General features: G+C 36.4%; 1 protein-coding gene and 1 pseudogene across 1 annotated transcript; both read left to right on the top strand.

Annotated features, from left to right (window-relative positions):
• The first annotated feature begins 3,127 nt into the window (after positions 1-3,127).
• Positions 3,128-8,378, top strand: LOC143568769 (uncharacterized). The gene is made up of 5 exons (XM_077054836.1): positions 3,128-3,281; positions 4,611-4,764; positions 4,854-4,909; positions 5,020-6,111; positions 7,825-8,378. Exons 2-5 carry the CDS (start codon positions 4,650-4,652, stop codon positions 8,350-8,352), a joined length of 1,791 nt encoding a protein of 596 aa, XP_076910951.1. The 5' UTR covers positions 3,128-3,281; positions 4,611-4,649; the 3' UTR covers positions 8,353-8,378.
• Positions 8,379-10,229: 1,851 nt separating this feature from the next.
• On the top strand, positions 10,230-13,384 carry LOC143568768 (disease resistance protein RGA2-like; annotated as a pseudogene).
• The last annotated feature ends 722 nt before the right edge of the window (positions 13,385-14,106 follow it).

The following is a 14,106-nucleotide window of genomic DNA, read 5'->3' as shown; positions in this document are numbered from 1 at the left end:
AGGTGGCAATAAGAGAGAGGGAGGTGGTAGATATAGATGGTGGTGCGAGGTGATTAATCGGGAGGGTGGTGTCAAAGCGGAGAAGAAGCAAAAACGGAGAGATGGGTAGTGGGATGAGGCATTGATACAAGAGCATTGGTGCACACCGCCCTACCTTTGTATCGCGGCGGGATGGATCACTTCCTCATTTGTGACTTGTCCGCTCTCCTCCCCCTAACAAGTAGGGGTAGAGCGACGTATTTTTCTATACACTTTCTAAAATGTACATGGTCGCGCACGTTATAGTTGAAATTAGTTCAAGTAAAAAGTAATTTCGTCCAACTATATTGATTATTTGCTCTCCTTGTAAGACATTAAAAATTAAACGACGGTAAATCATAAATCACACGTGAAAAAGTGTTTGGGCAGTTCGGAAGAAAAGGGAGTTTCTCAACAAGTATAAAAGTATATTATTCGCCAACTTTGAAAACATATATTTTTATGTAGCTCTAGTTTAGCATAATTATTATTTATTTGGTTTGTGTTCTATGTTGTGAGAGCTTCATAACGAACCAAGCTGTGTCCAAAACAAAACTATAATGAATGAGATATCAATACTTGAAGTTATGAGTTTAAGCATGATAGAGGTAAGAAAATTTAACAGAATAGGTGAAGAAAGATGTGACAACTTATCCCACATAGTTGAGTGCTTTGTAACAACGAGCACTCCTCACTTATAGCTTCTTTTGAAAGGAGACACATGTAGGACCCTAATGGTTAGCAAGGAGTTTGGTTATGCTACAATTCTACATTTGAGCCGAATGGGAAGATCTTCAACTTTATCCCATAACCAATTTGTGTCGATACCTCTTATGCGAGTAAACACGATCTGAAGATGTGATCCACCATTTCAGAAGATACGATACATAATGTGCAAGAAGTTGAAACGATTTGAAACCCTCCATAGCCAACGCCCATGATATTGAAATCTTGTTCACGTCATTCTCCAACCAAAATAATTAACCTTTAAAGCCACCCAGTTAATCTCTGTTTTTTTTTTTGAACGATCAATCAATATAAAACGACCAAAAAAATGACGAAATAACAAGAAGCTATCTCGCCTAATTACACCACCAAAGTTTACAAATAAAACACTTTACAAATAAAGGAAGCCCATGCCACCTATATAAAGATTATAAAAATTTCAATATCAAATCTCCGCCACTTCTCCCATGAAATACGTGTATTTTTGACCTATTACAAAGCCGAAGGAAACTCATCGCTCTTATTTCTCCGATAAGATTACATCGGTTCACTGGTTTCTGCTCGAACACCGTCGCATTTCTAGTATTCCAAATACACCATACCGTCGTTAGACAAACCGCATGAAAAATCTTCGCTTTTCGTTTAATAAAATGGCAATATTTATATAGTTCTAACACATCACGAGTGGAAAAGGCATACATCACCGGCACCTTACACCAATTGGCTATTCCATTCCAAATGGCCTAGGCAAAGCTACATGACACTAAAAGGCGTTCCGCCTTTTCCTCCGCATGAACACATACCTGACACCAATTGACTCCACATTGACATTTCCCCAGCCAATGCCAACAACACTGGCATCCTTTCCATTTCCGTCCTCCAAGCTAAAATCCCAACTTTTTTCGGAACAAAATTATTCCACTCGATTAGATAACCAACGTCGCTACCTACTATCGCCTCCATCTCTATTTTAAAACTTCTCACATAATTTTTTTTCCTTCATCGAAATTCCACAAGAACCAGTCAACACCCGAAACAAGTCAAGCCGGTTGACATGCCAATAACACGCCTCTCAATTCCTCAATTTCCACCTGGCAAGTTCGGACTCTAGACCAACTCCACTGTCTACATATCTCGCCCTCATGCATTATCAACCTATCCCGACACACTACACCATTTGTGGGTCTCGAGTCGAAATAATAACAAGAACTGAACCTGGAAAGATGTATCCCCACACCAGCGATCAATCCAAAATAAAGTGTTATTCCCCTTCTTTACTTCTCGCCGAAAACCGTTCTCAAGATCTAACTGTTCTTTCAACCCTTTTGAGATGTTAACAATATGTTTCCAATGACCCGGAAGCGCCACCCTCATTGGAATACAAGACCATGACCTCTCCGAATGGTGAAAAGCCCGAATGATTTTTCTCCACAACCCATTTGTCTCGTTTCCAAACCTCCACCACCATTTTGCAAGTACCGAGAAGTTAGAGTCGCAAAGCGACCCTATGCCAAGACCCCCATTTTTAACCGGAGTCGTAACTTCTGACCGTATAACCTAATTTATCTTTGATTCCTCCTCGGACCCTCCCCAAAAAATACGCGTCTAATTCTGTCCAATTTTTCCACCACCCCATCGGGAGCTTTATACAATGAAAAATAATGCGTTGGTAGAGAATTAAGTACGGCTTTTATAGCCGTCACTCTCCCACCTATAGACAGTTTTTCACCTTTCAAATTGACAACCTTTTTCGAAATATCTCCACAACCGGGTCCCACGACGCTAACAAATTCATGTTTCCCCCTACATGTAACCCAAGATACTAAAATGGGAATACTCTATTTTGCAATTCAACCCACTAGCCATCTCCAACCACTCTTGTTTATTTATCCGAATCCTATACGGAAAGACTCTCTTTCCCCTAACTTGCCACCCAGCTAATCTTAAACTATCTTTTAACATATCTTTATATAAATAAAAACAATAGTTATTTATATATTTTCCTATATTATATATTAATTAATTCATTTTATATTACAAAAAAAGCCAAACGTAATGATTAAAAAGGTTTCTCTTATAGGACCACTACTCCTTTTGTAATCTTCCCTCCAAGGCCATCTTGATTATGTATTCAACTGTAAAAATAATATATATTTTCAAGTAAAAAAGATAATAGAAAGAGACGTTATAAAAAGCAAAAACAACACACAATCTTTTTCTTGATTTGCAAATAACTTTTTCCACTTAAAAGTCAATTTTTTAAAATATAAAAAACGGTAAAAGATTTCTCAAATAGTTTTTTATGTTATATTGCAATAATCCAACCAATTTGTTGACCCCATGACACCATTTAATGCTTTTATTTCTGTAAATTATTAAAGAATGTGACCACTTAAAAACAATATACCCTTCAATAATGTTGCTCTAAATCCTCTCAAAATCTATGCATTCTGCATTTCACTTCCTTCCTTTTTGTTCTTATATGTTTCATTATCTTCAGGGCATATGAGGTTCTTGATTTCTTGATGTTCATGTAAGTTTTCACTTATTATTATTATTATTATTATTTATTAACTGTATACTTTTATTTGATGAATTCTTGAAAAATAATGTGTGGGTTATGATCTTTATGCTTGTTTTGATCTGGGATTTTGAGTTTAAAGTGGAAAGTTTCATGCTTTTTGGAATATGTAGGGTTTAGTTTGTGCCAATGTAGCTAAATTATGAATCTCTTTGTTGAATTATTGGATATTCCATCTGGGGTTTGGTAATCTTGATTGTTATTATATGTGATTATGAGTTAAAATCATGAAATTAAGTCATCTTTATGCTTGTTTAGATCTAGGATTTTGAGTTCAAAGTGGAAAGTTTGTGTTTTTTTGGTCAACGGTCAATGGTGAAGACTTTGAAGTGTTGATCACTTGATCTTGATCAATCTTGCTGATTGAAATGCCTAATGTCTAGGGTTTTATTTGTACCAATGCAGCTAAATTATGAGTCTTTTGTTGAATTATTGGATGTATATTCCATCTGGGATTTGGTAATCTTGAATGTTTTTCTATGTAATTATGAGTTGAAACTCAAAATCATGAAATTATGTCTGTTTACTGCATAATCTGGTTGCAATTGAAATCTTTGGTGCTTTAGTAGGTGATATGCAATGGAATTCATGTTTTAAATGCATTTGTTGACTAAAATAGGCTTATAGAATGTTTGACCTTTGAAAATTATAGTCCAACTTTTCGCCTTGAAATCTAGCACAATTTTACATTCTCATCAGAATTATAATAATTATTTGGTTTTGGAAAATATTGAATTTTATATTTTTCATACCACAATACACACCTAATACAAGAATGTTAGATATATTAGTAAATTATTTTGAGTTTGACTCTTGAAAGTCAAAAGCTTCCTAGAGGATCACATGTATACTTTGCAAGCAACACCAAAGGTTTGGTTGGTGAAGTTCACTTCATCACTAGATTATTTTGTTATATAGATGAATCAATATTTTTGATACATTTCTAAGCAACTGAGCCATGATTTCTGCATAAATTTCAAAAACTTCATGATTTCTATTTCTTTTAATACTTATTGTAAAAAGTTGCGGCTTTTGCTCCTCCTGATCACAATGTAACTTCTGAATGTTTTCGTTATAAGAAACAATATATTTCCCGAATTGTATGTAACAAATTTTTTACCCGTATATGCAAGCAACCTAATGTATCAAGTTAAAATAGTGGCACTCATCAATAACTCGTGCCACGTTAGACATAATGGAAATAAACATCTTTTTCTTACATATAATGACAAAATGCTGCATTTTAGTTTTGTATAATTATTTTTTGGTTAATATTTTGTAGAAGTTATTGGTTCCACGTTAAACTCCTAAAATTAATGCAAATATGAGAGTTGAGAAGCAAGCTTCCAAGGGCGAAGGAGGTCGCGGTTTACACCATTTGTTTGACTGGAACTCAAAGTCAAATAAGCAGTTGGCCTCCAAAGTTCCCAATTTATCAGGTATTCTTAACTCAGTATCCAAAATGGCATGTTTTGTGCATTTTCAACTTTGACTTTCTGTTTTTAACCAAAATTTTAAATTCATATAGTGCAACCGAAGCAGAAAACGAGCATCAGTACCAACATGCAAATCACTTATCATGTGGTATGAATCACTACATATTTTTGTTTATATTAAGACTCGTACATTTTGTTTTAAATATGTAAAACAACTTGTTTGACCAAAAAAGTCAACATGTGAAATATTTAATTTAGGTGATTGAAGATTATACATCAAGCAGCATAATCCTTAAAGGCTGCACATCATCATCATCATCACTAAGTGATGAAGATGATATCGGTAAATCCCCCGGGGTGGTTGCTAGGCTTATGGGATTGGATTCTTTCCCGTCTTCAAATTTGACTGATACGCAGTCAAAGGCAACCCGATTTTTCGACACTCGATCCATGCAAAATTCTTCAGCATTACAAGTTGAGCCAAAACATAAGATAATCGAGAAGTTTCAAATCGAAGTTTTGCCGCCAAAATTAGCTCGATCAGTTCCCGTTACTCAACAGAAGCTCTTATCTACAATTAAGAGGTCAGGATTCGTTTCTTCAAATGACCCGACCCGTATAATGGAAGCAGCATCAAAAATTCCATTTGTTGGATTGTCCTCGGTTGACTTTTCTAACAGAAAACCGTCTTCTACAAGGTCAATGGAGTCAAATGCTGCTAGGAAGCTTAAAGGGCAATCAATGAACAAAAGCTGGGACGGTTATTTAGAACCAAAAGATGGTAAAAAGTCGGTTTCTTTAGCTGTTCAAGCGAAAGTCAACGTTAAAAAACGAGAGGGGTTGACTTCAATCGGGTCAAAAGTTATAAATAATCAACCAGTTAGTGACAAGAACACAATCAAGAAACCTGCTACAAATAAAGTAAACAAAGTGCTCAAACAGAACAACATGAAACAGAATTGTCTACCTAAAAAGAAACCGGTTTCTGATAAGATCCCGACTGTAATCCCGGTCAACAAAACAGTTGACCGAAGGAAACGTGTTGCTGAAGATGTGAAAAACAAGGGTTGTGTTAAAAAAGATAATAATGGAAAAGCTGCAGCTAAATCTAATGGATTGGATGTTGTTTCTTTTACTTTCACATCTCCGATATCGCGATCGGTGGATAAGATTAATCGAAATAGCTTGAGTTCAGCAAATGGAGGTGGTTCTTTAAGTACTCTTTTGGATCAACAGTTAAGGGAGTTAACTGCTATGAGTCCAGCTTTTGTTTTTCAAGAATCAAAAATCACAAGAACTATAATCTTCCAAGATTCAAGAAACCGAGACAGAGCCAGTAAAGATGCTCAAGTATGTCACTTTATTATGTGTATAGAGTTAGGTGTGTCAATCGTGTCTGGTTGGCAGTTTGCGAGTTGGCGAATTGAATTGTCCCAACCCAAACACGGTCCATGTTTTTATTCGCGTCAAAAACATCAACTAAACTTCACACACTTAAAATCGTGTAACCTGAACACAACCCGTTTAACTCATGCATATAAACGTGTCAAACGGGTTGGTGGATTTAGCCCTGCTTGCGGTGCGCACATATGATGTATATATGTGTGAACCCTCGGGTGGGCAAAAGTGAAATTGCACTAATTTTGACGTTATTTTACTAATCTCGTGAAAATAACGTTAAAAGTGACGGACGGTTAATCAGGCATCATGTAGTGGCGTTGATAGCTGAAAGATAAGGGTACATGCACCGATCAGCCGGTGTCCCGATGATTGAGTGCTATGTGCCTTATGTCCAAGGCTTGATGCAAAACTACTATCGAGCCGGGGGTCTCACCGGAAGCAGCCTCTCTATCCCTATGGGGTAGAGGTAAGGCTGCCTACATCTTACCCTCCTCAGACCCTACCATAGCTTTGCTATTGGTGGGATATACTGAGTACGATGATGATGATGATGATGAAACGGGTTGGTGGATTGTAAAAAAGTGATTAAACAGGTTAGTGGTCAACCTGTTTAACTAAAAAGGTTGGCAGGTTGACATGTTTATCTAAACAGATTAAACGGGTCACCCGAACACGACCCATTTAACTCATTTATCTAAACAGGTCAAACAGGTTGGTGGGTAATTATCATGTTGTAAGCTTGCTAATCGGGTTGGTAATAATCAAGTTGTAAACTTGCTAATCCGGTTGTAAAAAAGTGGGTTAAATAGGTCATAAATAGGTTAGCGGGTCGACCTGTTTAACTAAACATGTTGGCAGGTCGATCTGTTTAACTAAACATATTTAACATGTCAACCCAAACACAACACATTTAACTCATTCATCTAAACGTGTCAAACGGGTTGGTGGGTAATTATCAAGTTGTAAGCTTGCTAATCGGGTTGGTAATAATCAAGTTGTAAACTTGCTAATCCGGTTGTAAAAAAGTGGGTTAAATAGGTCATAAATAGGTTAGCGGGTCGACCTGTTTAACTAAACATGTTGGCAGGTCGATCTGTTTAACTAAACATATTTAACATGTCAACCCAAACACAACACATTTAACTCATTCATCTAAACGTGTCAAACGGGTTGGTGGGTAATTATCAAGTTGTAAGCTTGCTAATCGGGTTGGTAATAATCAAGTTGTAAACTTGCTAATCCGGTTGTAAAAAAGTGGGTTAAATAGGTCATAAATAGGTTAGCTGTTTAACTAAACATGTTGGCAGGTCGATCTGTTTAACTAAACATATTTAACATGTCAACCCAAACACAACACATTTAACTCATTCATCTAAACGTGTCAAACGGGTTGGCTGGTTGTACAAAAGTGGGTTAAACGGGTCATAACATGTTAGTGGGTGGACATGTTTGACTAAACAGTTTGGCGGGTCGGCCTGGTTAGCTTAACGGGTTAAACAGGTCAACCCGAACACAACCGTTTAGTTTAGCAACTCATCCCGAACACTACCCGCATTTTAAACAGGTTAGATGCGCCAACTCAAAGCCTGATTATTTTATATCGTATAATACAGTTAACGCAGTCTACAGCTCATTTATCTTTGAATTTCGTGACTTTTTTAGGTAACGGGACAAGAACTCAGTGCAATTTTTTCAAAGAAACCGACAACATCCAAGGTTGACACCGAGTCAGAACACAGTTACATAAAGAACATACTTTCCAACATCGAGTCAATGTTCGAAGACTTCACCTTAAACAGAACCAGCAAGATTGTGAGCCCACGTCTATTTGATCAACTAGAAGCCCAAAAACCGATTTTTGCCAAAAAACACGAGCCTAAACTAAGGCGTAAGCTCGTGTTTGACTGCGTGAGCGAGTGTGTTGACTCGAGGTGTAGAGTTTGGTTAAGAGGGCTAGCAGTTGTGAGAAAAAAAGATCAGCTAGTTGAACATGTGTGTAACAAGATTAATGAGTGGGAACAAATGAAAGATTGTATGGTGGATGAGCTTGTTGACAAGGATATGAGTAACGGTCAACGTGAAAAGTGGCTCGAGTTTGACGTTGAAGCGTTTGAAATCGGAGTTGAGATCGAAAGGCGATTACTCGGGTCATTGATTGATGAAGCTATTGTTGATATGTTGGTAACATAAGTAAGATCACATGCACAAAATCATGTTGATTGATCTTATTGTTGATATGTTTACGGGTTCCTTTTCATTGCCAAGATGGAATTTTTGTAAATTATTTCAAGAAATTTTCAAGTTTTAGGCTTTATTATTATTATTATTATTATTATTATTATTATTATTATTATTATTATTATTGATTTTAATGCGAATTCTTGTGAATCATAATAAGCAAATTGCTGTAATGATCATTAGTTGGACATCATTTTAAAGTAGTGAATTATTATAGCGTATATATTATTGAATGACTACCAATTGATGTGTACCGTTGAGTTATACTATTCAGTATCCTAGAATGTGCATTATAGGGTTGTACACTTGACCTATCCCTTTTGCATTATTCCGGGGTTAGTCTTGTTTTGGTGGCATTAAAAACCGTTTTCTCAACCGGTTATTACCTTGAAACCGGTCTCAGTTATTAACCGACTTGTATAAAACCGGTTCCAACCTGATACAAACTGTCACTTCCTATTCGTTTTGAGTCAAGGAGCGTAGAAGCGGTTAATCAAAAGCTTGTATTTTATATAGTTAAAAACTGGTTATACATGTTGGAAAGGTTCTTATTTAAAAAAATAGCCGTTTTTAAACGGCTATATGACTGTTTAAAGTCGGTTGATTCCATGTTTCTTCATGTACACATTAGGGCCGAAAGTGCTAATTATTAGCTCTTGATTATTGGATTGCATTAAGGATAGATTATGAGGAAATGGGTTTTACAACCGAACGTACAAGTGATCAAATGTTGTCAAAGTGGAGGAGTATATCGTCAGTGCTGCTTGAAATTAGGTTTCATAGAATGTACCGCATATGGATTGGACCAATTAATCACAACTTAGTGGTCATTTGTTAAGATTTTAATTAGGCCTGTAAACGAACCGAACGTTCGGTGAACTTTTCGTGAACGTTCGGAGGAAAGTTCGTTTATGTTCGTTTATTTAATAAACAAACGAACACGAACAAAAAATTTGTTTTCGTTTCATTAAACGAACGAACATGAACACATGTTCCGTTCGTTCATTTGTGTTCATTAACGTTCGTTTATGTGTTAATAGAAAATAATTGAATATTTTTTTGGATAAGTTATCTACTTAAAAAGTTTTGTATTTGTTAATTTGTGTTCATATATGTTTGTTTGTGTTCATTTAAATTTGTTCATTTATGTTCGTTTATCTTTGTTGAATTATGTTAAACGAACACAAGTGTTCAATTTTAAATAAACGAACAAAAACTTAAATATTCGTTCGATTAAGCATTCATTTCCGTTTAAAGTTAAATGAAAGAACACTAACATACCCTTGTTCATGTTCCTTCGAATTGTTTACATGCTTTTATTATTCACGTTGATGAATATATCGGTCTCAATTTCTAGGCTTTTTCGATTTTATTTGTGTTCGTGAACCGTTCGTGAACACATTCATTTCCTTAATAAATGAACACGAACATAAAATCTCGTTCGTTGTAAGTGTTCGTGAACCGTTCATAAACAAATTATTTCCTTAATGAACGAACATGAACAAGGCCATGTTCGTGTTCGTTCGATTCGTTTACAGCCCTAACTTTAATAATATAGAATTGTTAACTAAAATAAGCCACATTAACCATAAAACAAGGGCCAAAGTGAAAATTCATACCTATCATTGGAGATTTTCAGGAGACATGACAAGTACGTAATTGGTCGTACGTTGGGTCTTGCATGTGGTTATAACGTATATCCGGCCAATTACAATGAGCTGGCAGATGCTGACTACGAGTGGATAATAAAATATCACATTGTGCGATCAGGATTCAACTAGCCCCTTTCAAGTTCTTCACGTTTTTGCTTTTGTTTTGAAACAGTAATTATGGCAGATCCTGGTGTTTCGGCCCTGGTGAACGAGGTGTTGGGGGGACTCACTTCTTTAGTTAGCCAAGAATTTGCTCTCCTCCGGGGGTTTAAGGACGATATATCGGCCCTCAAGGATGATTACACCCAAATTCAAGCTGTTCTTCAAGACGCAGAAGAGAAACACATCAAGGAAAAGGTTGTAGAGGCATGGCTTAAGAGCCTAAGATCAGCATCCTTGATGGTGGAAAATGTGCTAGACGACTCAAGATTTGCTAGGGCGTCTATGCAAAGACTCAAATACAGGGTAAGAGCTTTCTTCTCCTCCAATCATAATGAATTTATGTCTCGTGTTAGAAGCGCTCACAAAGTTAAAAGCATAAGAAGGAAACTGGATGTCATTGCCTCCAAGAGATTTGAGTTAAATTTGACCCCATCAGGGGCCATAACTAGTCAGGGAGATTATGATATGGGAGTTGTAGGGCAGATCATGCCACATAGGGAAACAAGCTCGCTAATTATACATGAATCTTCAGTTATCTTCGGAAGAGATGAAGAAATGGAGATGGTAATAGGAAATATAGATATGAGGAGCTCTGAGAATGATGAGATTCGGGTGTATAGTATATAGGGTATGGGAGGTGTAGGAAAGACTACTCTAGCTCAATTAGTCTATAACCATCAAAGGGTTAATCAATATTTTAACTTACCATGTTGGGTGCACGTGTCCCAAAACTTCCAAGTTAAAGAGATAATAAAAAAAATCATCGAATCCATAGATAAGTGTGAGTGTACACTAACACAACTAGAGACGTTGCAGGAGTCTCCAAGTTAAGAGAAAAGAAATTTTTAATTGTGTTAGATGATGTTTGGATTGAATACAGTGAAAAGACCAAGTGGGACGAATTAAGTAAAATATTAAGTTGTGGGGAGGAAGGAAGTATTGTTTTGATGACGACACGATCGCAGACAACTAGTCGGATGATGGCCAAAGTTCCTGAGTCGCAACATAAACTGGGATGCTTGTCAGAAGAGGACGCATGGTTATTATTCAAGAAGTATGCTTTTGCACAAGGAAGAGAAGGGGATGACGTAAGTGAGCTAGAGCCTCTTGGAAGGGAGATAACTGAGAAGTGTAAAGGGTTGCCTTTGGCGGTGAAGACATTGGGCAGCTTAATGTGGTAGAAAAAAAGTACAAGCGATTGGCGATGTGTGAAAGACAGCAACATATGGGAGTTGGAAGAAATTAGCGTGATGCCTGCTTTGAAGTTAAGCTATGATAACCTGCTTCCACATTTAAAGAGATGTTTTGCTTATTGTTGTTTGTTTCCTAAAGGCTATGATATGGAAAAGGAAGAACTGATTACACTGTGGGTGTCAAATGGTTTCATTCCACTTAGAGGAGGAATAGACTTGTATATGCTTGGGGAAGAAGTTCTTAATTGTTTGGTTTGGAGGTCATTCTTCATTCTTAAGGCCAACCCATGGGGTGCAGGTGATAGATATGTAATGCATGACTTGATGCATGACATGGCACAACTTGTGATGGGAGATGATTGTTTAGTTGTAGAGTCCGGTAAGGAGATCATAATCCCAAATGAGACCCTTCATTTGAGCTCATCATGCCCAAATATTCTCTTTTCACCCCACGGTTTAGGAAAGCTAACATCATTGAGGTCGATATTCATGTTCGGAGAGGAGTATGAATGTAGCATTAGACAGATTTTAAACCACGTGCATCTAAGGATATTATACTTGCGTAATATTGACTTAAAGACATTACCAGGATCAATACGCAAACTCCAGCATTTGAAATACTTAAATTTATCTCGCTCAAGCATAGAAGTTGTACCCGAGTCCATTATTTATCTCCAAAACCTGCAAATGCTGCTTTTAAATTCTTGTGTGGGTTTGCGTAAGTTGCCTAAAGGCCTTAGATAGTGAGGAATCTGCAACGTTTGGACGTCACTTTTTGCTTTTGTCTCCCACGTTTGCCATGTGGAATCAAAGAATTAACTAGTCTCCGAACGCTTTCAGCATTTCCTCTTGATCACGAGAGTGGGGCCAAAATAGGAGAACTGGGAAATCTGAATCTTCTCGAGGGGAGGTTGGAGATATCAGGACTTGAGAATGTTGGAGGTTTAAGTGAGGCCATAAGTGCCAATCTCAAATGCAAAACAAAATTGTCGGATTTGGTATTACAATGGTCGCACTTTGTTACGGAAGAACCACCCCCCGAAATAAGAAAAATTATAGAGAAAATGTTTCCACATAATGAAGAAGAGGTTCTCGAGGGACTAGAACCAATATCGAGCCTCAAGGAATTGAGTATATATAATTACATGGGAAAGATTATTTCTCCAAGTTGGATGGTCAATATAAGGACTTTGGTTAATATCACGTTTTTTGGGTGTAAGAAATGTGAGCATATTCCAGCCCTTAAGAGATTACCCAATCTTAGGTCCATTGACCTGTCAAACATGGATTCTTTGAAGTGTTTCCATGATGACGACACAAATATGTTAGGAGACACCACTGATGATATGTTTCTTTGTCTACAAGAGTTACGCATTTTCAAGTGTCCAACTCTGGTTTCCTTGCCAAGTTACCTCCCAAAACTCAAGGTTTTAACATTAAAGCATTGCAGGAAGTTGATTTCTCTACCAGATGATATTCAGAGTTTCAAGTATCTAAATGAACTTTTCATAATTGGGTGTAATTATATAAGAAAAAGGTGTGAAAAAGAGACGGGTGCAGATTGGCCTAAAATTTCTCACATTTCGGATATCGAACTCTGTGCATGGTAACATTATTTTCTCTCTCTCAAACTATTATATTTGTTTGTTTTTTTCAACAAATAATAATAATAATAATAATAATAATAATAATAATAATAATAATTTAACTGTAAAATGAACCTTCCAAAACTTGTCATTCAAATCTCAAGATGACAAGATGGTTCACTTAATGCCAAACTTGAGCTTATTTCATTTCTTTATTAAAAGAGTGGTACTGGAAGTTTCTTATTTCAAGAAACAAGTAATATATAAATGTATTTGGTTTTCTAATTATTATATTATTTCGTTTGTGTGATAAAATCCGTCTATAATTAGTGACTCAGAAGATTATGATGATGAAGAAGAAGAAGAGAAGATTGATGAGATTGACGAATGATGGTTGCTGACTTAACTTGAGAATGATTTTGAACCTCAGCATCATGGTACTCGCATCTTGCTTATGATGTGCACAAAATTCGCCACTCTAAACACTAGGTGATCACCTTGGTGTCTAGATTCTATGTTTTGGTCTACTTTTAATGAATTTAGTTATTTAAATTTGCGGTATGAACGCTAGTTTATTTGGATTTTGGATCAGTACTTATGGGTTCAACGGTAAACGAAATCATGATTTCTGTAATAAGTTAGGATCATGTATGTTTTGGTTTACCGTGTTTGGAGCTCGGTAATTACACATTATGTGGTTCCTAATTGTCTTTTTATCGAATTGAATAATATATGTGTGATTGATTGTATGATCTGGAGCAACTTTTTTTTTTCCAGTCTTATGCACATAGAGTATTTGACACCTAACAAACGAATTTCTTGCTAAGTTTGATGATATAGACTCTTTGCTCGACTTTTGGGATCCAAGCACCTTCATCTAGACCTCCAACTTTTAATTTCAGTTTAATTTCCCCTAATTTTCTTGTTTTATATTTTAACTCTTAAAAAAATCAGATGTCATTAATTTACGGGTTTAATTAGTCTCTATTTTCAATTTCCGTGCACCAATCTTATTTTACTTCTTAGTAGAGGTGGGCAAAAAAAAGGTTGTTAACCGAACCGAAACTGGTTAAAACAGCCAAAAACCAATCGTAACCCGTACAAACCGAGCAT

The sequence above is a fragment of the Bidens hawaiensis genome, unplaced genomic scaffold (genome assembly GCF_021521415.1).
Source record: "Bidens hawaiensis isolate Kalapana, Puna unplaced genomic scaffold, B.hawaiensis_p1.1 tig00024227_1, whole genome shotgun sequence".
Taxonomy (NCBI): domain Eukaryota; kingdom Viridiplantae; phylum Streptophyta; class Magnoliopsida; order Asterales; family Asteraceae; genus Bidens; species Bidens hawaiensis.
This window is presented reverse-complemented; position numbering and strand designations above follow the sequence as displayed.

Bases quoted from the DNA above. Each gene is read 5' to 3' on its own strand.
- LOC143568769 (XM_077054836.1), top strand. From the start codon at position 4,650: ATGAGAGTTGAGAAGCAAGCTTCCAAGGGCGAAGGAGGTCGCGGTTTA. The intron at 4,910-5,019 runs GTATGAATCACT...TATTTAATTTAG, and splicing joins TGCAAATCACTTATCATGTG to GTGATTGAAGATTATACATC. The intron at 6,112-7,824 runs GTATGTCACTTT...TGACTTTTTTAG, and splicing joins GAGCCAGTAAAGATGCTCAA to GTAACGGGACAAGAACTCAG.